Source organism: Rhodotorula paludigena, assembly GCF_050403205.1.
Source record: "Rhodotorula paludigena JCM10292 DNA, Rt_paludigena_JCM10292v1_ctg37, whole genome shotgun sequence".
NCBI classification, from domain to species: Eukaryota; Fungi; Basidiomycota; class Microbotryomycetes; order Sporidiobolales; family Sporidiobolaceae; genus Rhodotorula; species Rhodotorula paludigena.
The window spans coordinates 167884-192868 of NW_027481421.1; the positions used below are offsets into that span (position 1 = coordinate 167884).

Below are 24985 nucleotides of genomic sequence, written 5' to 3' on the forward strand. Positions count from 1 at the left end.
ACGTAGCTCGGGCCTCAAGTGTGCATTTGACGACAGGCTTACTCGTAAGCGTGCTTGACTGTTTCACGCCGTCCTGTCCCTGCCGTCCGAAATGCTGTCGAGCCTGTCGTCGCTCGATTGTTACGCATCAACGTCGGCTCTTAGTTGATACTGCTGCTTCGGAAGGCCCCGAACTACTCATCACACGTGCTCTGCCTTGACCAAACAGCATTCACCGGACTAAGCGCCTTGACCTTGCCCGCGCTTCGCCTTCCTGCTTGACAGCTCCGCTTAAGGATTCACCTGAGGAGATATTCCGCTCTGCCGTTTGATCAAGTGCCACTCACAGAAGCGTTCAGCTGGCGCCAGCCTCGGCCTTCGCTTCCGACGACCAGCTGGCTTTTCGGTTCAATGGAGGTGGCATGCCTTGCAGCCGTTGACGCCATTTGCGCGCCATTCGAACGACCCTTTGCTGCTTACTTCCAGATAAGGCGCGTCTCGTCGTCACTCTCGTACGAACGGTCCCGAGAGCCGTCAAGGCTGGCTTGTCACGGAGAGATGGAGAACCTTCTCAAATGAAGGCGACGCTTTGGCTTGTTCACCGACGCGCAGTAGCCTCAAATCCGAAACTCCCTCTTTACACAATGAAGCATATGAGCGCAGGCGGGGCTGCAGCCCACAGGATCGGGTCAACACGAGTTTGTTTGGGCTGCTGCGGGTGGATTGGTCGCTTCAAGCAACTGGCAGACGGCCACTCGACCACTCCCATTTGGATTTCTCGAGGCGTGGACCATGTCGAAGGATAGGCGGACGCGCTTGGCTGTGTTCCAACTGCGACAAGAGAGACAAGCACAAAGAACGACTTTTTCCCGCCTACAGCCGACCTAACTCATGGCTTGAACGGCTGGTACATACACAACGACGGCGGGAGCCACGATGGCGGAAGACAAGAGAGAGCTAAAAGGACTGTTCATGCGATGCGATTTGCGATGGAGAGTATGCGGGTTCTAGTGGCCGTTGATGACCGCGCCGAGCGTGCGCTGCCAAAGGGGAGATGTCAGCACAGATACGACGATGCCCCCGAGTTCCAGAATACACACCTCGAGCTGCGGCTGCGACGAGCCGACATACTCCTTGACCTTGGCACCGTCTTTGTAGAAGTGGAATGTCGGCGCCATCTCGACGTGCGCGTCCATGGCCACGTCCTGCGGAAGGGAGCACGTCAGTGACTTGCGTATCGCGGAGCAGACATGCGGACGCACCTGCTGCTCGCAAATGTCAACCGCGTAGAAGTTGACGTCCTTCCAGCGCGGGTTGGCCGCAAGCTCCTTGTACTTTGGCGTGATAGCCTTGCTGTGTCCCCGGGAGGCTTGCATCAGTGAACACCCTTGCCTGAACTGCTCGGCGGCACGACAACGCACCACGACTCGTCCCACGGCGCGATGAACTGGATGGCCGAGAGACCCTGGTTGGCGATCTGCGCGAATACCTCGTCAGTCTCCCGCTAATGTTGAATACCTGTTTGAGTCACGCACGATGCCCTTGTACTGGTCCTCGGACTTGATGACGGTGACAGGCATCTTCGGCAGAGTGAGGTGGATCTGCGGGCGGAAGGTTTCAAGCGAGGTCAGCGCGACCCTTCAGCGCCTGCGTCTCTTCTGCTCGACGCCGGAGTCCTAGCTCGCATGCTGCTTCGAGACTGGCCACATCCGCAGCTGCATCGCGGGGCGCTTCGACACCCCGATTCGATCTCGACCGCTCAACGCCGCCCGGACCGCTCTTGGACGCCGTCGGCCGTGCAGTGCGTCCCGATAGTCACCACAGTCCAGTTTGTCCGGCCCACTGCCACGCAGCAGGCGGCGCAGACGGGGTCGACGTGGTCACGCGAGCCCGTCCCCCACTAGCGCCTTCGAGACTGGACAGGTAGCGATGAAAGCGAGACTGACGTTGGTGAGTGGTCGAGGCGAGAGCGCGAGTGCGAGCGAAGAGCGACGAGAAAAGCTTTGCGAGTCGGCGAGGACGACGATGAGCGAAGCAGAGAGGCGAGCGGCGGCGTTCGAGGGCGAGTCGAGAAGTGCGGGGAAGCGCCCGAAGTGGGGGGCGCTACCGCCAGGAATACACGCGAGCAGACGTATTGCGAGTTTGTTGCGAGTAAGCGCGACTTCAGGAGAGGCGAGAGCACCGCCTCCCTCTCCCGCGTTCCGCCCTTCTCTCGGTCGTCGACTCGGAACAACAACAATCCTGATTGCCCGGTACGTCCTTGTATCGACCTGCTCGTGTCTTCGACTCTCGCCTCTGCTGCTACCGCGCTTCGATTCGCTGCTCTCGCCAAGTTGGGGTTGCTCGCTCCGGAAGATCTACGAAGGCGGCACCGCCCAGGACGGGCTTCTTTGGGTTGGGAGAGGGGCGTTGTGCGTTGAGTAACTCTCGAGTGCGCTATGTGTGTCCTCTGGCCCCGCGAAGGTGGCGCAAATCGAATCATTCGGGACCAAGAGGCTGAAGGATCTGCGGTATCGGGGCTTCGTGCTGAGGCGCGGCACCTTGAGATGCTATGGGAGGTAAACAACACAGCCAAAGCCGCGGAGCGGGCGTGCCCGAGGCAGCTTGCATGCGGACTTGTGCGCTCCTGCGTCCCGACTCCGCAGACATGTAGCGGCAATCGCTCTTCACGGCTCATCCACTGACCAACATCTTCGCTCACGCAGATGAGCGCGCTCACGCAGCGCCTACGAGCGACGCTCGACTCGCGGGCAGCGCGGCAGATGCTGCGCGCGCTCGACCCGGCTCCGCCTGCCTCGACCACCCTGGTCGACTTCTCCTCGAACGACTACATCTCGTTCGGCCAGTCCTTGAAGCTGCGCAAAAAGCTCGCAGACGAGATCGGCGCGCCGACGACGCCGCTGTACGGCCCGCCCTCGTCGCGTCTACTCGACGGCAACTCTCCCCTGCATGCATCGCTCGAACATCGGCTCGCCGCCTTTTTCCACGGCCCCTCTGCCCTTTTGTTCAACTCGGGCTTTGACGCCAACGCTGGTTTGTGGGCTTGCCTGCCTGGCCCAGACGACTGGATCGTTTACGACGAGCTCGTGCACGCGAGCATTCACGACGGGATGCGCGCGAGCCGGGTGCCGAAGGAACGGCGACGGGCTTGGGAGCACAACAGCCTGGAAGCGCTCGAGTCAACGCTGCAGAGCATCATCGAGCAGGATGAAGGCGTTTGTGTGGGCGAGAAGAGCGTATGGGTTGGTGTCGAGACGCTGTACTCGATGGATGGCGACCTTGCGCCGCTACGCGAGATGGCCGAGCTGGTCGAGCGGGTCTTACCGGCGGGCAGTGGGCATCTGGTTGTCGACGAGGTGCGCGCCCAGACTTAACAAACTGGCAACTTGCTCACTGTCTCTTCCGCTCACAGGCTCACTCGACGGGCTTGTACGGTCCTTCAGGCCGCGGCCTGACGTGCGCTCTCGGGCTCGCAAATCGTGTCACTGTACGCGTACATACCTTCGGAAAGGCGATGGCTTGCAGCGGAGGTGCGTGACTACCTGTCTTGCCGCTTCCGCCAGTCGTAGCTGACCCGCCTGGCTACGACAGCCGTGGTGCTCGCGTCGCCGCTCATTCGCGACTATCTCATTAACTACGCTCGACCGCTCATCTACTCGACTGCAATGACGTACATGAGCGCGCTGGCGATCCAAAAGTCGCTCGAGATGCTCGAGGAAGGCGAGAGCGAGCCGGTGCGTTGATGTCCCTTCGCAATGGATTAGGAATCTCATGTTATGATGTCTGATCTGCTTCCCCGCGCGCAGCCTGCGACGCACGTCCACTCGCTTGCTTCGCTACTCATCACTCGTCTCTCGTCCATCCTGCCGCCCACCTCGTCAATTTCGCTGCCGCCACACCTTGCCTTTCTCACACGACAGTCGAGGACGTCGACGGCAATCCCCTCGACCTCTCCCATCATCCCGCTCCTCACGTCTTCGCCCCGTCCGCTCGCCGGCTTCTTGCGAGAACGAGGCTTCCTCGTGCGACCCATCACCTACCCGACTGTCCCGCGCGGCGAGGAGCGCGTGCGCGTCTGTCTGCATGCCGGCAACACACAGGAGGAGGTGGAGGGTCTGTGCGAGGCCGTCAAGGAATGGATCGAGCGGGAAGAGCGCGCCGTTTCGGGGTTGTCAGGGCAAAGCCTGGCACCGACTCCTACGAAACCCGTGTATGCAAAGCTTTAGAGGTGTTCGTAGTATAGACAGTCTTCCTGAATGCGATGACTGCGACGTAGCGCCTCTCTTCCTCCTCGGGAACACGGTTGAACCCGATTGTCCCGCCCAGGAAGTGGAGAGCTCTGGCCAGCAAGCTTCCTGCGTCGTCAAAAGAGCTCAGTTTGCTGACCAGCATCATCAGAACAAGCGAAAAGCAGACTGCGTCGTCGCCGTCGCGGGCCAAGGATGCTTTCGCTCATCCATCTCGGGTCGTTCTGCGATGAACGCGAGTGCGCTGCTCGACTCGGCCAAGGACGCGTTCTACGCGCTTGCAGGCTGCTGCCTCAAGACTGGTACGCCCCTCGGCTGCACTGCGGGCTCACCTCGTCGCCCGACACGCTGCACCGCCTCCGCGGCAGGTCCGCAAGCTCGTTGGCAGCGCTGACGACGCCGTGCTTTCCCGAAACATGTGCAGATGCTTCCATCAAGCTCAACGGGCGGTCGTTCAAGATCGTCAAGCTCCTCGGCGAGGGCGGATTCTCCTACGTCCGTCAACCCCCGCCTCCCCTCTCTGGTCTCGGCTCGACGCTAACGAGCAGTGCGAACAGGTCTACCTCGCCCAGGACACTGCCTCGGGCCGCCTCTTTGCCCTGAAGAAGATCCGTTGTCCTCTTGGGAGCGACAGCGTCAAGGCCGCGCTGAAGGAGGTCGAGGGTACGTGCATGCTGCCAACACAAGCGCTCGCGAGAATGTGCTGACGAGCTCAAGCTGCAGCCTACAAGCGCTTCCGCCACCCGAACATCATCCGCTGCCTCGACAGCGTTGTCACCCAGGACCGCGAGAGCGACGGCAAGGTCATCTACGTGCGTCTCTCGCTGCTTTTTGTCGGCTTCCAGGCTGACCAGAGGTTGATCCGTCACACACAGCTCTTCCTGCCGTACTACAAGAACGGAACGTGCGCTATGCGATTCCTTCACGTGCTCCTCCTCACCGAAGCTGATCTTCCCTTGACCCCCTTTGCAGCGTGCAGAACGTCATCTCTGCGAACGCTGTCAATGGCTCGCGGTATCCAGAGCAGCAGATGCTCTCCATCTTCCACGGGGCGTGCCTCGCCGTCCGCGCGATGCACCTGCACAAGTCGGGCCCGTCCGCCCGTTCCACTTCGCGGCGACCCAAGATGTCTCCTTCCAACGGCGCCGCCGCAGGAGGGGCATCGTCGTCGTCGTATCCGCCACAGACGCGCTCGGGCGGAGAGACGACCGATGACCTCGGCGACGACTTTTTGGACGACGACGAAGAAGACGACGACGAGCGCGGCGGACTGCGCACGGGCGGCGAAGGGCAGGCGCTCATTGGCGGGATCGAGAGTGCGCGCGCGCAGCTCGAGGAGGAGGAAGGGCCCGGCGCGCCGGGGATCGGCGAGGAGGACGGCGCGACGGTGCTCGGGCGGGTCGGAGACGAGCAACGGCGGAAGGGCGGGACACTCGAGGAAGGCGAGACGGTGCAGGGCGGCGACGAGGGCGCGCAGAAGGGCGGCATCACGCCGTGGGCGCACAGGGATATCAAGCCTGTGAGTGTGCTATTCTGCCTAGGGTTGTCAAGCTGCTCACGGCCCTCCATAGGCAAACATCATGCTCGCAGACGACGGCGCGACGCCAATCTTGATGGACTTTGGTTCGGCACTCCCGGCTCGCATACCCATCCCCGATCGCCGAGTTGCGCTGCTGCAGCAGGATCTCGCAGCCGAGCACTGCTCGATGCCATTCCGCGCGCCCGAGCTCTTCGACGTGAGTCAAGTACCCGAGGCAGCTGAGAAGCGAGCTCCTCTTGACACACGAGTGCTCTGCTTTCGAGACGCTCGGAGATTGACGAACTTGCTGCTCGCGACAGGTCAAGACGGGCATCGAGCTGACCGAAGCGGTCGACATCTGGTCGCTCGGGTGCACGCTGTTTGCCATGGCGTACGGCACGTCGCCGTTCGAGACATCGCAGCAGTCGGAGCACGGCGGGTCGATCGCCATGGCCGCGCTCGGCGGCAAGTTTTCGTTCCCCGCCGACGGCCAGTACAGCGAGAGCTTGCGCGAGCTCGTGCGGTGCATGCTCCGCGTCAACCCGGACGACCGGCCCGACATCCAGAGGGTGCGCTCGTCTCGCCTTGTCGTGCCTTCGAAGGGCACCTGACTGACCGGCTTGCTCGCTCGCAGGTCCTCGAGATGACGGAACAGGCGCTTTCCCGGTTGCAGTGACGCTGTAGCTAGGCGTGTGAACCGCACTTTCATCCTTGTCCCAGTAACGAGAAACACGGAGAAAGCAAGAGAGACGTCCTTTGCACCTGGGCGAGACTACCTCCGCGCATACGCCTGCTGCTGCGCTTGCTGCTGCTGCTGCTGCAACATCTGCATCTGGAGCATCTGCTGCTGCATCTGGACCTGCTGCTGCTGCGCGAGCTGCTGGTGCTGCTGCTGTGCGTGCTGCTGCTGCTGCGCGTGCTGCTGGTGCTGCGCCGCCGCGCCCCTCAGCCTCGCGGCGTCGCCCTCGCGGTCGCGCGCGCTCCACACGGCGACGGCCTCGTCGACCCACTCTTTGTCCCAGTTGTCGCTCTTGCGAATCTCGTCGCGCCACCGCGCGCCGAGCACCCGCTCCGTGCCCGCGAGCGCGGCCGCCGCGCCGCGCCCCGACGACGACGCGGCGAGGACGTCGTCGAGGGACCCGGCCTGGCTCTCGGCCCAGCGCTCGAGGAACGCGACCGGGTCGCGCGCGAGCGCCTGGAGCGCGTGCAGCTGCGCGAGGCGCGACCGGACGGCGAGCGCGTCGAGCGCGACGCGGTCGTCGAGCGCGGCGCAGTCGGACGCGAGCGTCGACGCGGGCGAGTGCAGAGCGGCGAGCGCGCGGACGGAGCGCTCATAGGCGGGCTGTGCGGGCGAGGGGCAGAAGAGCGCGACGTCGAACGCGTGGTGCGTCGTCGCGGGGCCCGAGGCCGGCGAGAGCGGGATCGAGAGCGTAAAGGTGCGCGGGGGCGCGGGCTGCAGGACCCGGTTGATGTACTCGGGGATGTGGTGGAACTGGACGTGCGGCACGCCGCCAAAGAACTGCGGGCGGTGGGGTATGTGTCAGCGCGAGACCTCAGAGGAAGCACGCGAGCGAAGGGACGCACCTTGCGGATGCGCTCGTCCGTCTTGATCCCGCTCTTGACGTGCGCCTGCCCCTGCTGCCCCGCCGCTGCGGCGCCGGCGCCCGAGCCGTCCTGGGGCGCGGCCTCGACGACGAGCGCGCGGCTCTTGGCGTAGGCCCACAGGGCCTCGAGGACGCCCGTGCGGTCGGCCTCGGCGCACTCGAGCGCGGACGCGAGCTCGGCGGGGAGCGCATAGCGGTCGCCGGCCGGGTGCGCGAGGTAGCACGACACCTTGAGCGTGAGCGTCGGCGCGAGCGAGTCGGGCTGGGTCTCGTCCGTGGCCGCCGGCGCCGGGACCGAGAGCGGGTGCGAGGTTGTGAGGGCGGCGGGGAGGGTGGCGCCCGGCTCGAGGGCGGTGGGCGCGGGGCGGAGCCACTCGAGGGGCTGGGCGCCGGCCGGGTGGGAGCGCGGGTCGCGCGCGGGCGTCTCGACGACGACGCGGTGGAGGAACGAGGTGAAGGGGGTCGAGGCGGGCGGGTAGCGCGCGGCCTCGTCGAGGACCTCGCCGCTGAGGCGCACGTCGACGCGCGGGACCTTGACCGCCGCGTCGGCGGTGCCTTCCTTGGGGACGGCGGCGGGGTCGCCCTCGGCCTTGAGGCCGTCCGAGTCGAGCTGCCAGGGCTGGTCCTTGAGGGTGGTGGTGACGTGGATGCGCAGGGTGCGCTGGACCTGCGGGAGGGAAGAGGTGAGTTGACACGGGCAGTTGACCCGAGAGAAGAGGGGACGCACGGGTTGTCCGCGGGGAGCGCCGCCGGGTGCGGGCTGTGCGCGGTCGTGGGCGTCGACGGCCTTGCGTGCGACGGTCCAGTCGACCTTGCGCTCGATGTCCTGGAGGGTGCGGTAGGCGTGTGCGAGGGCGTCGCGCGAGTCGAGCGAGCTGGCGAGGGCGCGGTCGGTCGCTGCGGCGGGGGCGGGGGCCGAGTTGGGCAGGACGGGGCGGAAGTTGGCGGGGAGGGAGCGGTCGGTGGGCTTTCTGCGCTTGGCTGCGCGGTGGTGGTCGTCGTGGTCGGCGAGGTCGCGGGTGCGGGCCGTGATGCCCTGCTGCTGCTGCGGTTGCGGTTGCTGCTGCTGGTGTGGCTGTTGCTGGCGCTGGTGGTGGAGCTGGGCGTAGAGCTGGGCTTGCTGTTGGTGGGGCGTGGGCTGCGGGTACGCCATGGCGCGACGAGGCGGAGGGGGACGCGTCGAGGGTGCGAGGCGGGCGGAGCGAGAGCGTGTGCGTGTAGAGTGTGCGTGCGTGTCTGACTGAGACTGGCCTGCACTCGCTCGGGCTCTTCCGAGGTGCGCCCGCTCGAGTCCGACCTCAACCCGCGACAGTCCGACGAGGCGAGGGTCCCCCGGTCCCGCTCGCGTTCTCTCCGTCTGGAAAGGCCGAGCATCCGCGAGACTGCGAGCACTCGGGCACAGCCCACCCGACCCGCACTAGGAGCGCCCTCGCTCCCGCTCACCGCCTCTCCACCCTCCTCTCCCCTCTTCCCCCCCCCCCGTCATCTCGCCCACTCTCGCTCACCCGCTCGACTCGACCCGACACCCGCCCCACGCGAGAGCACCGACCGCAATGGCCGACCCACACGCGGCCCCCTCGTTCCTCCGCGCCACCGCACAGCGCGCAGGCCACCTCGTCCTCACCCCGCCCCGACTCGCCCTCGACGCCCTCACCCGCGCCCTCCCAGACGCCCTCAGGCCCGCCTCTCTCGCCACTGCCTCTGAAGCAACCGCGGCGGGAACCCTGGCGGGAGGCAACCTGGGCAACCACGCGCGAGACGCACTCTCGGCTTCCGCTTCTGCTTCCGCTCCCGCTTCCACGACGACTGCCGCCTCGCCCGGCATGGCCCTCCCCTCGCCCGTGACCTACCTCACGTCGCCCTACCTCTTCACCTCGCTCGCCCTCGCCTTCTTCCTCCACCGCATCCACCACCTCGTGCCCCCGCGCACCTCGCTCGTCGCCCACTCGTCCCTCGCCCATCCGCGCGTCGTGCGCCCCGCCGTACAGGTCGGCCTCCGCCTCCCGGGCCTCCTCCTCATGCTCCGCACCGCACTCGCCCTCGCCTGCGCCCTCGCCCTCCACGCCGGCCACCCGCTCGACTGGCTCTCGCGCGCCCACTCGCCCGACGCGCGCACCGTCGCCGCCACCCTCGCCCACAGCGCCTGCACCCTCGTCACCTGGTCCACCGCCTGGGCCGGCCGCGGCGCCCTCGGCCGCGTCCTCGCCGCCGCCTCGCCCGCCGACCTCGTCGCCGCGCTCGACCACCACGCCCTCCTGTGGGCCACCTTCGTCGCCGCGAGCGTCGGCCTCACGTGCGAGACCTTTGTCCGCGCCCTCTCGGACGACCTCCCCAACGTCCAGCACTTCAACCTCCTCTCGTTCTCGTTCCTCCTCCACGTCCACTCGACGCCTCTCCGCGCACGCTCTGCCGGCGGCCCGGACCCGTCCTCGCAACCCGAGCACCCGGGGTCGCCCAACCTCTACACGTTCCTCCTCCTCACCCTCCTCGAGCTCCTCGCGCTCCAGCTCTCCTACTGCCTCCACCACCTCTCGGGCCCCTCGTCCTCCTCGCCGGCCCGGCGCGCGCCTGCGCACCGCTCGGTCCGCAAGTACCGCCTCCCGATCACCGCCTTCTTCTCGCTCCTCCAGCAGGCCTGCGCCATCCGCTCGTGGCTCCGCGTCTGGGGCTACCTCGGCTCCGGCACCGGCTCGGGCGGGGGCGCCCACGCGCGCGCGACCGAGGCAGAAGAGTTTGGCACCGTGTGGCTCAACAAGATTCCCGAGATCTTGTTCGAAGGCGTCGTAGGCGCCAGTGTCGGGCTCAAGGCGCTTGCGGCCCTCATACGCGGCGAAGAGGTGCGCTAGAAGCTCGCGATTGGTCGCGTGGAGGGCGGCTGAGGAACGAACACTGACCCAACCGTCGCCCCCGCAGCTCTCGTTCGAAAACATCGTCGGACACCCGGCCATGTCGCCCACGAGCGAGGAAGACTACCCCGTCGCGCTCGTCAAGTGTGTCTACGTTGCATCTGCCTCTGCCTCGTTCGCGGCACTGATCCGCCCGCTTCGCCCGCCCGCGCAGGTACTGCACGCACCTCCTCTCGACGACGCGCCTCTCGGGCCTCGCGTACGAGCTGCACCCGCTCGACCTCCTCCCGCTCTCGATCGCGCTCCCGCTCGAAGACTGGGGGCTCGTCGACCCCCCGCCGTGCGACGACGACCGCTGCCCCGTCCACGGCGACGACGTGCGCGCCGCGCGCCGCCGCGCCGCAGACGGGCGCCCAGAGAGGGGCGTCACGTTGAGGAGGAACGGCGACGTCGTCTTTGACGAGCACGACGCCGCGGGCGCACTCGTTGCGAGCGGGTTGAGGCGGCGCAAGAACGTCGCGGGTGCCGGCGGAGTGTACCAAGACGACGACGGAGAGCACCTCCTCGAGGGCTTTGCCAACGAGGTCCGCCGCATCACCGTCGAGCCGCACCACGGCGCGTCCGACGTCGCGACGGGCGGCACGCCCTTCGCCCCGGCCCCGCGCGCGTCGTCGAGCTCGCTCGCGCACATCGAGGGCGAGCGCAAGTCGCACCTGTGGGTCCTCGTGCGCGTCTGCGCGCGCATCGCCCTCTACCTCGCGTGGCGCGGTGCGAGGGACGTCAGGCGCGCGGGGAGGGCGGCGGCGGCGAGGGGGCTGGGGTGGGGCAGGGACGAGTGGGAGATGGAGAGGGGGTGGAGGGCGGTCGAGGGGAAGCGGGAGCGGGAGGAGAGGGAGGAGGAGGAGGAAGAAGAAGAAGATGGGGAGTGGAGGCCTGAGCGGGAGCAGGACGAGGAGGGCAGCGACTGGACCTCGGAAGGGGAGGAGGAGGAAGGCGAGGACGGGCGGGAAGAGGGCGAGTTTGAGCGCGCGGGCTCGCTCACGCCCGACGACACAGACCTCGCCAACCCGCTCGCGCTCTTCTCTGACCTGTCTACGCCTTCGGCGGCGACGACTGCGACGCCCGCCGAGCTCGCACCGTACCTCCTCGCGCACCACCTCGCCGCATCGGACGCCCCGCCGCTCACGCGCAGGCGGTACCGCGCGCTGCTCCCGCCCTCTGCGCCGTCGAGCGGCCCGCTCTCGCGCGCGTCGACGCCCGCAGCGCCCACTTGCCGTCGCAGCGGGACGCCCTCTTCCCAGTCGCTGCCCCCGCCCACCGCCGCCGCCTCGCCAGCGCTCGCCCTCTCGCGCGCCATCTCGTCCCGCCGCGCCAACGTCCTCGCGTCCCTCGCGGCGGACGACGCGGACGCGGAGCGCCAGGAGCTCGAGCACAGGCGCGAGCGGTGGCGCGACGAGCGCGCAAGGTTCTGCGTCGTGTGCACCGTCAACGAGCGCAGCGTCGTCCTGTGGCCGTGCCGTGCGTCCCTCTGCGCTCCTCTTGCCCAATTTCCTCAATGCGTCGATCGTTCTGACCTACGCGCTGGATCGGCAGGCTGCCTCTGCCTGTGCGAAGACTGCCGCGCCTCGCTCGCCGACCGCACGACGACCGCGGGCTCGGCCGCTGCGGCCGCGCTCGACGGCGGTGGTGGCGGCGGCGGAGGAGGGAGTTTGTGCCCGACGTGCCGCAGCCCCGTGCAGGCGTTCTCGCGCATCTGGACGCCGTAGACAGTCGGCGTGGGTCGTACCTCTGAGAGCTTGCAGTACCTCTGTTCTTCGTTGTCTCCCGCCTTGCGCCCCTCATTCTGTAGCACTCTATCTCGCAGTCTCGCATTTTGCAGACTCTCCCTGGCATTGTGCCTGCGAGGAAAAGTGATTTCGCCTGCGACGCGTCGATCACGGTCTCTCGCTCGACAACCTCGACGTCGCTCCCCTCGCCGAGCTGCTTGCTTGCGACCTAGACGCGACCGATGGCGCCCAGCTCGCGCGAGGCCGTCTCGGTCGACGACGTGCACTTTGACCCGTCGAAGCTCGAGGCGAGCGCCCAGGCCGAGCGGGGCGAGCTCTTCCTCCTCAACTGGCTCAGCGCGTGCGAGCGCGCCGTGCACGAACTGCCGCAGGTGAGTCTGCCGCGACCGGGCTGAGACTGGCTCGGGACGGCGAGGCCGTGGGACGAGGAGCGACGAGGTGGGGGAGCCGCACCAAGGCGCGACGGCGGCTCTGACGGGGCTGGGTGGACTGCGGGAGAGCTTGTGGGAGCTACACAGACACGCTGGGTGGATTACTAAGGAGCCAGCTGCTGCCCTCGCTGCTGTGGACGACTCTCGTCGACTCGCTCACTGACGCTGCGTCTCTCGTGCGCAGGACGTGATCCATGCCGAGCAGCCAAACCTCGCCAAGGCACTCCTCTCACTCGTCACCCCGCCCGCGCCCATCTCGACCGTCCCAACCGTCAAGCCCGGTCGCCCCGCCCGCGCCCTCGTCGCGCGCATCCTCGTCTCCCTCCTCGCCCGCGGCGACTCCAAGGGCCTCTTTGACCTCGCACAGACGCTCCTCCGCAGCGCGAATGGCACCGAGGGGAAGGGCGCGCCGGAGAGGGAGAAGGAGTGGCGCATTGCCGCTGCCTACGTCCTCGGAGAGGTCTATGCCGTCTACGGCAGCCAGGTGCGCTCAATTTGCGACCGTGCGGTGTTCGTATCTGCATACTGACGCTGCTGCTACCCAAGGTCATGAGCCTGTACATCGAGATCGTCCAGACGATGACCCGCATCTTCCGCACGACCTCTTTCGTACGCCCTTCCTCCCGGCGTGCTCTGTCCTGACCTCTTTACTTACTGGATGTACCCCACAGCCCGTCATCCTCCGCCATGCGGCGCTCGTCTGTCTCCGCAAGGTCATCGTCGTCGTTGCCAAGTCCATGTCGGATCAGACGACAAAGGAGACGATGAGGGCGCTCAGGGCCGGACTCACCGAGAAGGCCGGCGCAGTCGTACGAGGCAGTGCGGATGTGCGTGCTGCTCCCGTACAACACCGTGTCAAGAGTGCTGACCACGCCTGGACCCGCAGTGCCTGCTCGCGCTCTCTGCCGCGACTGGGACGTACGCTACGCTCGCCGACATCAACGAGGTCATCACGCCTGCCTTCCGCGCCATCGAGACTGCCGACTTTGTCACCCGACGGTCCCTGTCTCGCCTGATCGCCGGCCTCCTCGCAGCGACGCAGGAGGAAGGCTCAGCCGCACCGCCCCCACCGCAGCCCAAGAAGAAGGCCGCGCCGGGCAAGGACGGCGAAGCGAACGACGACGACGACGACGGCTATCCCGAGATTGGCGCGCCGTCCACTTCGGACGCTGCGGCCAAGACGCTCCTCTCGCCGCTCGAAATGCTCGCCCAGCTCTCGGGCCCGTACAACCGCTCTTCGTCTTCGCGCCGCCTGCGCAACGCCCTCATCGACGTCTATGCCGAGCTCTTCAAGACCCTCGGCTCGTCGTGGGTCGAGCACTACTACGCCGATCTCGTCAAACATGTTATCGACGAGCTCGGATGCGGCGCAGCGGCGGGGCTCGGCTGGATCGGCTGGAGTGCGCGCGCAGCCGAGCGCATTGACCCGGCCAAGGCGCGGTACGAGGCGCTGGCCGCCCGCAAGGCCGTCGGGATCCTCCTCGCCGATGTCGTCAGCGCGCAGCTCCTGAGCGAGGCCGGGCAGATCGCCGCGCTGCGCGAGGTCGGCACGCTTTACCTCAAGAAGTGGCCGTCGCTCATGCCGAACCAGTCGGGGCCGACTAAGCAGGCGCTCCTGCTCGCCCTCGAGGAGACGACGAGCCTCCTGCGCAGCCTCGGTTGCGCGCCGCCCGCCGTGCAGGAGGTCTTGTACGACCCGATCGTTAGACTCGTCTCGCACCCGAGCCACTCCGTCCAGGTGACGGCGGCGTGGGCGCTGCGCACCTTCTGCAACGCGGCGCCGAACCGCCTCTCGTCGACAATCGTGCACCTCAACGATCTGCTCAACAAGGACCTGTCGCTCATCTCGTCCGGCGGGCCGTCCAACTCGGCGAGCGTGCATCGCCGCGCCATCGGCTACGCGCATGCCCTCGCCGCACTCATCAACCTCATCCCGCACAAGCCGCTCTACGTCTCGTTCGACCTCTCCAGCAAGTGCATGTCGCTTGCGATCCAGCTTCTCAAGCAGTCGGGCAACCACGAGCTGCACATCTCGGGCGTCGAGATCCAGGTCGCTTGGATCCTCGTCGGCGCGCTCATGTCGCTCGGCCCGACCTTTGTCCGCTTGCACCTTCCGCAGCTCCTCCTGTTGTGGCGCAACGCACTACCGAAGCCTACGAGCAAGGAGTCGAGCGCAGCGCAGGTTCGCGGCGACAATGAGTGGGCCTTCCTCCTCCACATCCGCGAGTGCACGCTCGGCGCCATCCTCAGCTTCCTGCGGCATAACGGCCCTTCCGCGGTTGACTCGGCGACCCTCGTCAACGACGACATCGCGCGCCGACTCGTGCAACTCCTCTCGAACGGACTCGCCTTTTCCGCCTCGTTCGCAACGTCGCACCCGAACCTCGCGGGCGAGCAGGCGCCCTCGACCTCGTCGGGCCTCCAGCTCGTCGACCGGGACCTCATGTTCCGCCGACGACTGCTGCAGTGCTTCGCCGCGTTCGGCCAGTCGGCCGCAACGCAGCAGTACCAGATCCCGCTCTTGCAGCAGGTCGTCGCCGTCTTTTCCGACTGCGAAAAGTACTTTGGCGAGTCGGCGCTCCAGGCCGCCGCGAGCTCGGGCACGTTCACGTCCATCTGGGACGAGACGGACGGGTTCGGGTACGGCGTGACGAGCCTCGTGCGCGAGGGCCGCAACGACATTGCCGGCGGAGCCGATCTGGCGGCAGGAACGGGCGCGTCGTCGGGCAACAAGCTCGCCAAGCTGAACCGCGATCGCGCCGAAGCGAAGATCGAGGAGCAGTTGCATCGAGCCGTCCTCGGCGCAGCGGAGCACGACCCGCTCGTCTTGTGGTCGCGCGTCGCGGGCGAGGCTGCCGCGTTCGACCCGGTACCCCAGGCGCCGCCACCTGCTGTCGGCCTCGTCGACGCCTCTCTCGAGATCTTCTCGCTCTACTTCACGCTGCAGGAGCCCGCGAACCAGAGCGCGCTCCTGACCATCCTCGGCAACAACCTCCGCTCGTTCCGCCTCGAAAAGAACCCGGGTCGCCGGCAGGCGATCCTCGCCAACGCCATCACGGCCATCCTCGGCGCACTGCGCCTCGCCCGCCGCGCCATCGATCCGATCCAGGTCGCCAAGCCGATGCGCGAGCTCATTCGCGAGGCGCTGCTGCACTCGGACGCGTCGCTGCGCCAGGCTGCCGCCGAGTCGCTCGGGCGCCTGTCGAGCCTCGGAGGGACGTCCTTCATGGCGGGCCAGATTCAGTTCTGCGTCAACCAGGTCGTGAGCAACACCGATCCGGACAACCGTGCCGGTTGCGCGTCCGCCTTCAGCGAGATCTACTCGCACGTCGGCAGTCTCGCCGCTGCGCCAGTCCTCAAGACTGTCGTAGACGTCCTCCTCTCGCTCTCGGCAGACCCGCACCCGCTTGTCCACTTCCACGCCCTCCAGTCGCTCTCGAACGTGATCGACGCCGCCTCGCTCTCGTACGCGCCCTTCACCAACCTAACCCTCGGCGTCCTGTGCAAGCTGTACATGCAGGACACGCACGAGCCCGAGGGTGGCACGCCCGGATCTGTCAACCTGCGCGGCGACCTGCCGGCCTACCAAGCTATGTGCCGCGTCACAGACGCGCTCATCGGTGTCCTCGGGCCCGAACTGCAGGACTCGGAGCGCGTGCGCCAGCTCGTCCTCATCCTGCTCAAGGAGTTCACCCTCGAGCGGGACGACGGCATCTCGGTGGAGGCGATCCGCGCGACGCAGCATTTCCTCATCTTTGCGCCTGACGCCCTCGACCATGCAACGCTCGTCGCCAACCTGCGTGCGCAGCTGTCGTCGTCCAAGCAGCCGCTCAAGGTCGCCGCCGTTAACAGTGTGTACCAGCTCGTTCAGCGCGATGCGGCGCTCATGTCCAAGCTGGGCGGCGACGGCCTCGTGCGCGAGCTCTTTGCGCTCCTCGACGACGACACGACCATCGAGGGCGTGCGCGACGCCATCATGTCGTGGCTGCGCCAGACGGCCGATGCCAACCCGTCCGGCTGGATCGACCTGTGCCAGCGCATCATGTCGCGCTCGGCCAGCGCGGGCGCCGTCAAGAAGGCCGACGCGCAACTCGCGCCGGGCGAGGTCGCGGATGAGGAGGCGCAAGGGCTCGGCGTCGACTCGGAGAGCGGCGCTCGACCTGGTGCACCTACAGCTCGCGCAACGTCTCGCTGGCGGACGCAGCTTTTTGCCCTTCAGTGCCTTCACGAGGTCTTTGTCACGGTGCTCAAGAGCGGCCGGAGGGAGCACTTTGACGTCGCGCGCGCGAGGGCGCTGCGGTCGAGCAGGCGCGGCCTGCTCATCACGCGCGTGGCCGACCTCATCAAGATGGCCTTCACCGCATCGACCGCACAGGTGATGGAGATCCGTCTCGAGGGTCTCGTCGTCTTGAAGGACGTCATTGACGTACGTTACCTCCCAAGTTCAGCTCATTCCACCCGCGCTAAGCTTCCGTTTTGCTTCCGCAGAACTTCGGTGCCTCGCAAGATGTCGACTTTGAGGACGCTCTCCTTCTCGAGCAGTTCCAGGCACCCATCGCTGCGGCGCTCACGCCTGCGTTCGCGGCCGACTCATATCCTGAGGTCCTCGCCTCGGCCATCCAGGTCTGTGCCGTCTTCGTCGGTTCGGGCGTTGTCAAGGAGATCGACAAGATGGGCCGTATCCTCAAGCTGCTCACGACTGCGCTCGAGAGCTGCAAGCGTCCGTCCGAATCGGTTCCTGCCAGCGAGTCCAGTGAACTCACCTCTCGCTCTCTCACAGAACCCGACATGCGCTCGCTTGGCGACGTCCAAGACTTGAGCTCGACTGCCGCCGTCATGCTCAAGACCTCCATCTTTGCCGCATGGGCTCAGTTCCAGTCGGCAAGCGTTCGTCAGTCGTATCTCGCCGACGTGATCCGGCCGCACTTGCCGATCCTCTGTCCGTTCTGGCTCTCCTCGCTGCGCGAGTATGCCCGTGTGCACACCGACTCCGAGGGCGCGTCGACCGAGTCGAGCGCAGGAGGAGCAGTCTTCGACTCGATCTACTCGGGTTTGTCCCGCGAGACGGTCCTTCCGGTCAGTTGCCTTCTCGCATTCCCGCCACGCGTCGCCGACGGCATGCTGATAGCGTTGCATGGCGCAGTTTTACGAGCGTGCCTGGCCGCAAATGCTCCACGCTGTCGCAACCCTGATTCGCTCGTCCAACCCGCACATGCTCCGCGCTGTCGATGGCCTCGACCCTATGGACGAAAACGCCATCCTGCCCTCTCCGCACCGCCATGATCCCGCCGTATACTTCTGGACGCTCTTCGGCCTGTCTTTCGAGGCTCTCTGCGCGTCGTCCTCGGCTGGCACGGCGGCGACATCGGCCGTGCAGGCGATCGCGCTCGAAGCGCTTGTCGCCCTGACGCGGCCCGATGTTTCCGGCGCTGTCTTCAAAGACGACGCGCTCTTCGACGAGGTCTGCAACCTGTGCTGCCGTCTTGCGATCATCGAGGGCCCCGACATCAAGGCGCGCGTCCTCGAGATTGCGGTTGGGCTCACGCGGGTCTTTGTGGCCGACTTGCCTTCGTCGGGCGCGTCAGTCAATGGCGCCGCATCGGTCGACGATGCAGCTGCCCGCCGCGACCGCCGGCTTATGCTCTGCTTGCGAATCGGCACGACCGTCTTGCGCGAGTCGAACCCGGCCAGCAGCTCTGGCGTCAAGCGTGAGACTTTGCATCGTACCGCCGTGACGGATCATCCCCTCACCAGCTTTGACTTACAGCAACGGCAGTCACGCTCGCGATGCACGCCCAGCATCTCCGCACCATCTTCGCGCTCCACGCCGATCTCGCCGACCTTCTGCCTCAGCCCTTGCGCGAAGAGCTCTACGCAATCGCCCTCCACTCCTACTCCCGTATGCGAGATACCGGGCCGTTTTCTTAACGGTACACGCTGACTTGCGCGACCTTGCAGTGCTCCTTGCGGACGAAAAGGCTGAGGTCGACCTCGCTTCGCCAACGCTCCCGGTTCTCAAGCTGCTGTGCGATCGCGGCTTGACGTCCAGGGACAGAACTGCGCCCTCGACGTTACCGAAAGCGCTCAACGGACTTCTCAGTGCCTGCTTGCTCAACGTCGACTCCGTCCGGTGCGCTTGTTTGACGGCTCAGTCGGGCTCACCGTCGCTGATTCTCGGCAATTCCTGCAGCGGGCGGAACTCGACTTCGGCTCTGCTCAAGACGAGGAGCAACCTCCTCGCGGCTGTACTCATCCTCACATCGCTCCCAGCGGGCGTGCAAATTGGCCGAGAGGTTGTTGAGCACGCTTGCTTCCTCATCTGCGAAACGGGGATGGATGGCGAAGGCGAGGTGCGTTGCGGGAACGCACGACATTGCGAGCAACCAGCTGACTTACACGTTCGGCAGGCTGCTGGTGCCGCGCTCAACTGCCTCACCTCCCTTCTGATCGCCTCGTCGCGCTCGCCCTCGGCGGTCCTTGCGTTCTGCGTCAGTCAGCTCGCCCCCGGCGTGATCGAGCTCGTTGCGCACTCCGTCAAGCAGAACTACGGTGTAAATGACCCGCGGCTGAAGGCGATCGATGAGGCGGTCAAGGCTTTTATCGCCGTTCTGACGAGCACAGCAGCCGAGTGGAGTGCGTCCAGAACCATTGCTTCGTTTGCACGTTCACAACTGACCCCTCTGGGCACCGAGCGCAGAGACGCAAGCCCTCTCTATCCTTCTGCCGACGCTCATTCTCGCCCTCTCGCCGCGTCACCCTTCGCCGGCGATTCACGTCCTCGCACTCAATCACCTTCTCTCGCTTGCGACGTCGCAGCCGGCGCACTTCAAGGAGGTGACGGCGGCGCTGCCGGAGGACAAGCGCAGGCTGCTCGAGGAGAGCATCCGCGCGGCGGTTGGGGGCGGACGAGGAAGTGGGGCGGCCGCGAAGGGCGCGGAAGAGGCGCCTCGAATCGAGCTCAAGATGTTTGGCTAGACGCAGGATGTTCTATCAGGTCGCTGGACGATTCCACTGCAGTGTAGATACCCGAATCCATCGGTTCTGTCCGAGGCTGCATTCGCGAGGGAAGCTCCGACCCGCGTCTTCTCCCTCTTCTCTTGCTTTTCCGGCGCGCAGCTAGCTCCTGTCTCCGATAAGCACAGAATACGCGTCTGCAGGCCCTCGCAGCGGCTTCGGCAGCGCTCCGTGACATCCCCAACTTTCCCCTCCTTCGCCGGTTCGGACTTGCTTGATCTCGACGATCATCGCCGCTGCGAGCGACAGAGTCGGGCAGGATGCTTGCACGGCATCTCCGCACGCACCTGATTGTCGCTCCGTCGACTTCGGTGGGCAAGAGCATCTTCAGCACGGGGCTCGTCCGGGCGTCGCTCGCGCTCGGCGAGCAAGTCGCGTACCTCAAGCCCGTGGGGACTGGCAGCGGCGACGGAGACGACGAGCTGTGCGTCTTGGTGCTGCTCGAGCTTGCAGGGTAGCAGCGACAGCTGACCGTTCCCGCAACTCGTCGACTTCGCCCTCGGACAACAGCCATCTCCAGCGCTTCGCCCCGAAGGCCAAGACCGCCTGCCTGTTCCACTTTGACGAGCCCGTATCGCCCCACCTCGCTGTCGAACGCGCCGCGTCCGGACTCTCCCAGGTCGCGACCAAGGCCCCTACCGATGCCGAGTTCGCCGCTGCTGTCGGACGCTTCGCGCATTCCTACTCGCAAGAGGTTGCTGGCAAGCGTAGCAGTCTCTACATCGAGTCTGCCGGCGGTGCGGCTACTTCTCTCGCAGGCCTCATTCGTCCGCTGACTCGCTTCTTTCGCTGCAGGCGTCCATTCCCCGACCCTGTCGGGCACCTCGCAGCTCGACGCCTTCCGCCCTCTCCTCCCGCCGACGCTCTTGATTGCCTCGGCTGCCCTCGGCGGGATCTCGACGACCATCTCGGCTTATGAGTCGCTCCTCCTGCGTGGCTACGACGTCGACGCCGTCCTCGTCTTCCGCGAGGAGTACTACGCCAACTACGCCTACTTTGAAAAGTGGTTCGCCGAGCGTGGTATCCGCGTCGGTGTCGTCGATGCGCCGCCGGAGCAGCTGCCGTCGCCCGAAGCCGACGCAGCCAGCCTTGAGAAATACTACTCGCAGCTCGAGGGCGCACCACTCCAGCGCGTCGTGCAGCGCTTACAGCAGATCCACATCGATCGCATGTCGAACCTTGCGACGGCTCCGCGGCGGACGCTCGACTCGGTCTGGTGGCCGTTCGTTCAGCACGGCCTCGTGCAGAAGGAGCAGGATGTCATGGTCATCGACTCGGCATATGGCGACCACTTCAGCGTGTTTGCCACGAGCGCACCACCTGTTGAGCCCGCGACGCCTTCGGTCGAGCCCGCCGCCTCACCCGTCCTTCCGCCATCCGTCCAGGCGACGCCCGATCCTCCCGTCACAAGTGCCGACCCGACTCCTCCCGCTCAACCTGCCGCGCCGTCCCTCCTCTCTCCCGTCTTTGACGGCTCTGCTTCGTGGTGGACGCAATGCCTCGGGCACGCCAATGCCGAGCTCACGCTCGCTGCCGCACACGCCGCCGGGCGGTTTGGGCATGTGATGTTCCCGACTGCGACCAATCTGCCAGCGCTCACCCTCGCCGAGCGCCTTCTCTCAAGCGTCGGCGCCGGATGGGCCAGCCGCGTCTTCTACTCGGACGACGGCAGCACGGGCATGGAGGTTGCGTTGAAGATGGCGCTGCGGGCGTACGCCGACCGCGCAAAGCTCTCGCCCGCCGAGGGACGCAAACTTGCCGTGCTCGGGCTCAAGGGGAGCTACCACGGCGACACGATTGGCGCGATGGACGCGTGCGAGGGCGGCGTCTACAGCGAGCGCGTCGAGTGGTACGAGGGACGCGGGTACTGGCTCGCTGCGCCCGAGGTGCGCATCGAGAACGGCGAGGTCGTCGTGTGCGGCAAGGGCGGACGCGAGAGCAAGTACGCCAGCCTGACGGAGCTGTACGACGTCGACCGTCGAGTTGCGGACGATGCGCTGGCGCAGACGTACCGCGACGAGATCGAGCAAGAGCTCGAGACGCGTCTGAACAAGGGCGACAACATCCGGTTCGGCGCTCTCGTTCTCGAGCCGGTCGTCATGGGTGCTGGCGGCATGATCTTCGTCGACCCGCTGTTCCAGCGTGTTCTCGTCGACACCGTCCGCTCGAACGGCGAACTCTTCCCCGCGGTCAGCGACACGGCGCATTCCCCTCTCGACAGCACGCCAGTTTGGCAGGGCCTGCCCGTCGTGTTCGACGAGGTCTTCGTCGGCCTGCATCGTCTCGGCCGCACCACCGCCTCCACGTTCCTCGGCAACGCGCTTAAGCCCGACATTGCCTGCTACGCCAAAATCTTGACTGGCGGACTCGTCCCCATGGCTGTCACGCTCGCCAGCGACGCCGTCTTCCGGACGTTCTGGAGCGACAAGAAGGTCGACGCGCTGCTGCACGGCCACTCGTACACTGCGCACGCGGTCGGCTGCGGTATCGCCAACAAGACGCTCGAGATCATCTCGCGCATGGACGAGAAGGGTGTGTGGGACCAGGCGAAGGGCGAGTGGACCCCGCCACCGTCTACCGTGACGGCTTCGCGCCCGGCCTCTGAGCCTGTCTGGTCCCTCTGGTCCGCCGGCTTTGTCCAGTCCATCTCGTCCCACCCGGCCGTTGAAGGTGTCATGGCGCTCGGCTCGGTACTCGCCATCCACCTCCGCGCGAACGACGGGTCTGGCTATCAATCGACAGCGTCGGAGTCCGTCCTGCGCCATCTGCGCTTCGGCGCGCCCCACGACACCGCCGTCGGGCCCAGCGGTGCCGCCTTCAACATCCACGCACGCCCCCTCGGCAACGTCATTTACTTCATGAGCAGCCTCAACTCCGAGGCGGAGACACTTCGCGCGGTCGAGGCCAGCGTGCAGGCCGCGCTGGACGACAAGGTTGTGTAGCGAGATGCCCACGTCGATATAGATTTATGCCGAATTGTCTAGACTGCCCCACTCGATGGGCTTTCTACAACTTTGCCCGCGACTCGGTCTGCTCCCGCTCGACCCATGCCCGAACCCCTTCGCACAAACCCTCGACCTCCTCTTCCGTGTTTCCGGCATGCAGGCAAACGCGCACGCGCTCCTCGCCGCGCGGGACAGTCGGGTAGGTGATGGGCCGGACAAGGAAGCCTCGTTCTCGCAAAAAGGTGGCGAGCGGACGGGGCGAAGGCGTGAGGAGCGGCAGTATGGACGAGGTAAGTGGCAGCATCGTTGACTTGCTCGACGATCGTGCGAGCGAGGCAAGGTGGGGCGGCAGCGAAATCGAGGAACTGGGCGGCAGGATGGACGAGAGACGAGAGATGAGGAGCGAAGCAAGCGAGTGAACATGCGCGGCAGGCTGCGCGGGAGAGAAAAGGACCACGCAGGTCAAATCAGCGATGCCGCTCGCGCTGCACGAAGGAATGCGAGGGCGGCTCCACGCACCGGCTCGCTCTCGCCTTCCTCGAGCATCTCGAGCGACTTGCGAATCGCCAGAGCGCTCATGTACGTCATCGCAGTTGAGTATATGAGCGGTCGAGCGTAGTTGATGAGGTAGTCGCGAATGAGCGGCGAGGCCAGTACCACGGCTGTCGCAGCCAAGCGGGTGAGCATGGGTCCCCGAGCGGCGAGACAGGCTGTACGCACCTCCGCTGCAAGCCATCGCCTTCCCGAAAGTATGTACGCGTGCAGTGACACGACTTGCGAGCCCGAGAGCGCAGGTCAGGCCGCGGCCCGAAGGACCGTACAAGCCCGTCGAGTGAGCCTGTGAGCGGAAGACAGTGAGCGATCGCCGAGCCATTTAGGCCGAGCCGAGAGCGCACCTCGTCCACGATGAGGTGCCCGTTTCCCGCCAGCAGGACGCGTTCGACCAGCTCGACCATCTCCCGTAGCGGCGCAAGGTCTCCGTCCATCGAGTACAGCGTCTCGACGCCGATCCAGACGCTCTTCTCGCCCACACGAACGCCATCATCCTGTTCGATGATGCTCTGTAGAGTTGATTCGAGCACTTGCAGGCTGTTGTGCTTGAATGCTCGTCGCCGCTCCTTCGGCACTCGGCTCGCGCGCATCCCGTCGTGAATGCTCGCGTGCACAAGCTCGTCGTAAACGATCCAGTCGTCAGGCCCAGGAAGGCACGCCCACAAGCCAGCATTCGCATCGAACCCCGAGTTGAACAAAAGCGCGGAGGGGCCATGGAAAAAGGCGGCGAGCCGGTGCTCGAGCGACGCGTGCAGGGGAGAGTTGCCGTCGAGTAGACGCGACGAGGGCGGGCCATACAGCGGCGTCGTTGGTGCGCCGACCTCGTCTGCAAGCTTCCTCCGCAGCTTTGGAGACTGGCCGAACGAGATGTAGTCGTTCGAGGAGAAATCGACCAGGGTGGTCGAGGCAGGCGGAGCCGGGTCGAGCGCGCGCAGCATCTGCCGCGCTGCCCGCGAGTCGAGCGTTGCTCGCAGGCGCTGTGTGAGTGCGCTCATCTGCGTGAGCGAAGATTTCGGTCAGTGGATGAGCCGTGAAGAGCCATTGCCGCTACATGTCTGCGGAGTCGGTACGCAGGAGCGCATCAGTCCGCATGCAAGCTGCCTCGGGCACGCCCGCTCCGCTGCTTTGGCTGTGTCATTCACCTCCCATAGCATCGAAAGGTGCCGCGCCTCAGCACGAAGCCCCGATACCGCAGATCCTCCAGCCTTTTGGTCCCAAATGATTCGATTTGCGCCACCTTCGCGGGGCCAGGAGACACACATAGCGCACTCGAGAGTCACTCGACGCAGATCGACCCTCTCCCAACCCAGAGAAGCCCGTTCTGGGCGGTGCAGCCTTCGTAGATCTTTCGGAGCAAGCAACCCCAACTTGGCGAGAGCAGCGAATCAAAGCGCGGTAGCAGCAGAAGCGAGAGATGAAGACACGGACAAGTCAAGGCAAGGACGTACCAGGCAATCAGGGTCGTTGTCACCTTGCAGTGACCGAGAGAAAGGACAGGACGCGGGAGAGGGAGGCGGTGCTCTCGCCTCTCCTGAAGTCGCGCTTACTCGCAATACGTCTGCTCGCGTGTATTCCTGGCGGTAGCGCCCCCCACTTCGGGCGCTTCCCCGCACTTCTCGACTCGCCCTCGAACGCCGCCGCTCGCCTCTCTGCTTCGCTCGTCGTCCTCGCCGACTCGCAAAGCTTTTCTCGTCGCTCTTCGCTCGCACTCACGCTCTCACCTCGACCACTCACCAACGTCAGTCTCGCTCTCCTCGCTACTCTTGTCCAGTCTTGAAGGCGCTAGTGGGGGAAGGGCTCGCGTGACCACGTCGACCCCGCCTGCGCCGCCTGCTGCGTGGCCGTGGGCCGGAACATCTGGACTTTGGTAACTATCGTGACGTACTGCACGGCCGACGGCGACCGAGAGCGGTCCAGGCGGCGTTGAACGGTCGAGGTCCGATCAGGGCGTCGAAGCGCCGCACGATGCAGCTGCGGATGTGGCCGGTCTCGACACAGCATGCGAGGCAGCACTTCGAGGTGGAGCAGAAGAGACGCTGGCGCTGGAGCGACGCGCTGACC

At 66.0% G+C, this 24985-nt stretch overlaps 8 protein-coding genes across 8 annotated transcripts; 5 read left to right on the top strand and 3 right to left on the bottom strand.

Moving 5' to 3' along the window:
* Positions 1–986: 986 nt before the first annotated feature.
* Positions 987–1559, bottom strand: JCM10292_000322 (thioredoxin family protein; the record flags this gene model as incomplete). Its single annotated transcript, XM_076650585.1, has 5 exons — positions 987–1019; positions 1080–1184; positions 1242–1332; positions 1401–1456; positions 1515–1559. The coding sequence occupies 5 exons, from the start codon at positions 1557–1559 to the stop codon at positions 987–989; spliced, it is 330 nt and encodes a 109-aa protein (XP_076503917.1).
* A 1125-nt stretch (positions 1560–2684) lies between these two features.
* JCM10292_000323 (aminotransferase class I/II-fold pyridoxal phosphate-dependent enzyme) lies at positions 2685–4205 on the top strand (the record flags this gene model as incomplete). The annotated part of the gene is made up of 4 exons (XM_076650586.1): positions 2685–3335; positions 3392–3509; positions 3571–3713; positions 3786–4205. 4 exons carry the CDS (start codon positions 2685–2687, stop codon positions 4203–4205), a joined length of 1332 nt encoding a protein of 443 aa, XP_076503918.1.
* Positions 4206–4455: 250 nt separating this feature from the next.
* Positions 4456–6421, top strand: ENV7 (putative serine/threonine protein kinase ENV7; the record flags this gene model as incomplete). Its single annotated transcript, XM_076650587.1, has 9 exons — positions 4456–4528; positions 4651–4721; positions 4784–4889; positions 4950–5038; positions 5102–5130; positions 5199–5745; positions 5798–5962; positions 6066–6314; positions 6380–6421. The coding sequence occupies 9 exons, from the start codon at positions 4456–4458 to the stop codon at positions 6419–6421; spliced, it is 1371 nt and encodes a 456-aa protein (XP_076503919.1).
* A 96-nt stretch (positions 6422–6517) lies between these two features.
* On the bottom strand, positions 6518–8502 carry JCM10292_000325 (SWIB/MDM2 domain-containing protein; the record flags this gene model as incomplete). The annotated part of the gene is made up of 3 exons (XM_076650588.1): positions 6518–7264; positions 7330–8016; positions 8077–8502. The coding sequence occupies 3 exons, from the start codon at positions 8500–8502 to the stop codon at positions 6518–6520; spliced, it is 1860 nt and encodes a 619-aa protein (XP_076503920.1).
* A 400-nt stretch (positions 8503–8902) lies between these two features.
* On the top strand, positions 8903–11961 carry JCM10292_000326 (uncharacterized protein; the record flags this gene model as incomplete). Its single annotated transcript, XM_076650589.1, has 4 exons — positions 8903–10186; positions 10263–10339; positions 10410–11713; positions 11789–11961. The coding sequence occupies 4 exons, from the start codon at positions 8903–8905 to the stop codon at positions 11959–11961; spliced, it is 2838 nt and encodes a 945-aa protein (XP_076503921.1).
* Positions 11962–12203: 242 nt separating this feature from the next.
* Positions 12204–19388, top strand: LAA1 (AP-1 complex accessory protein LAA1; the record flags this gene model as incomplete). The annotated part of the gene is made up of 13 exons (XM_076650590.1): positions 12204–12353; positions 12598–12897; positions 12960–13022; positions 13085–13240; positions 13300–16839; positions 16902–17133; positions 17194–17489; positions 17557–18121; positions 18181–18312; positions 18372–18543; positions 18604–18763; positions 18821–19046; positions 19111–19388. 13 exons carry the CDS (start codon positions 12204–12206, stop codon positions 19386–19388), a joined length of 6270 nt encoding a protein of 2089 aa, XP_076503922.1.
* Positions 19389–19687: 299 nt separating this feature from the next.
* Positions 19688–22369, top strand: JCM10292_000328 (uncharacterized protein; the record flags this gene model as incomplete). Its single annotated transcript, XM_076650591.1, has 3 exons — positions 19688–19851; positions 19938–20164; positions 20223–22369. The coding sequence occupies 3 exons, from the start codon at positions 19688–19690 to the stop codon at positions 22367–22369; spliced, it is 2538 nt and encodes an 845-aa protein (XP_076503923.1).
* A 64-nt stretch (positions 22370–22433) lies between these two features.
* On the bottom strand, positions 22434–23919 carry JCM10292_000329 (aminotransferase class I/II-fold pyridoxal phosphate-dependent enzyme; the record flags this gene model as incomplete). Its single annotated transcript, XM_076650592.1, has 4 exons — positions 22434–22805; positions 22892–23034; positions 23093–23210; positions 23269–23919. 4 exons carry the CDS (start codon positions 23917–23919, stop codon positions 22434–22436), a joined length of 1284 nt encoding a protein of 427 aa, XP_076503924.1.
* Positions 23920–24985: the final 1066 nt, after the last annotated feature.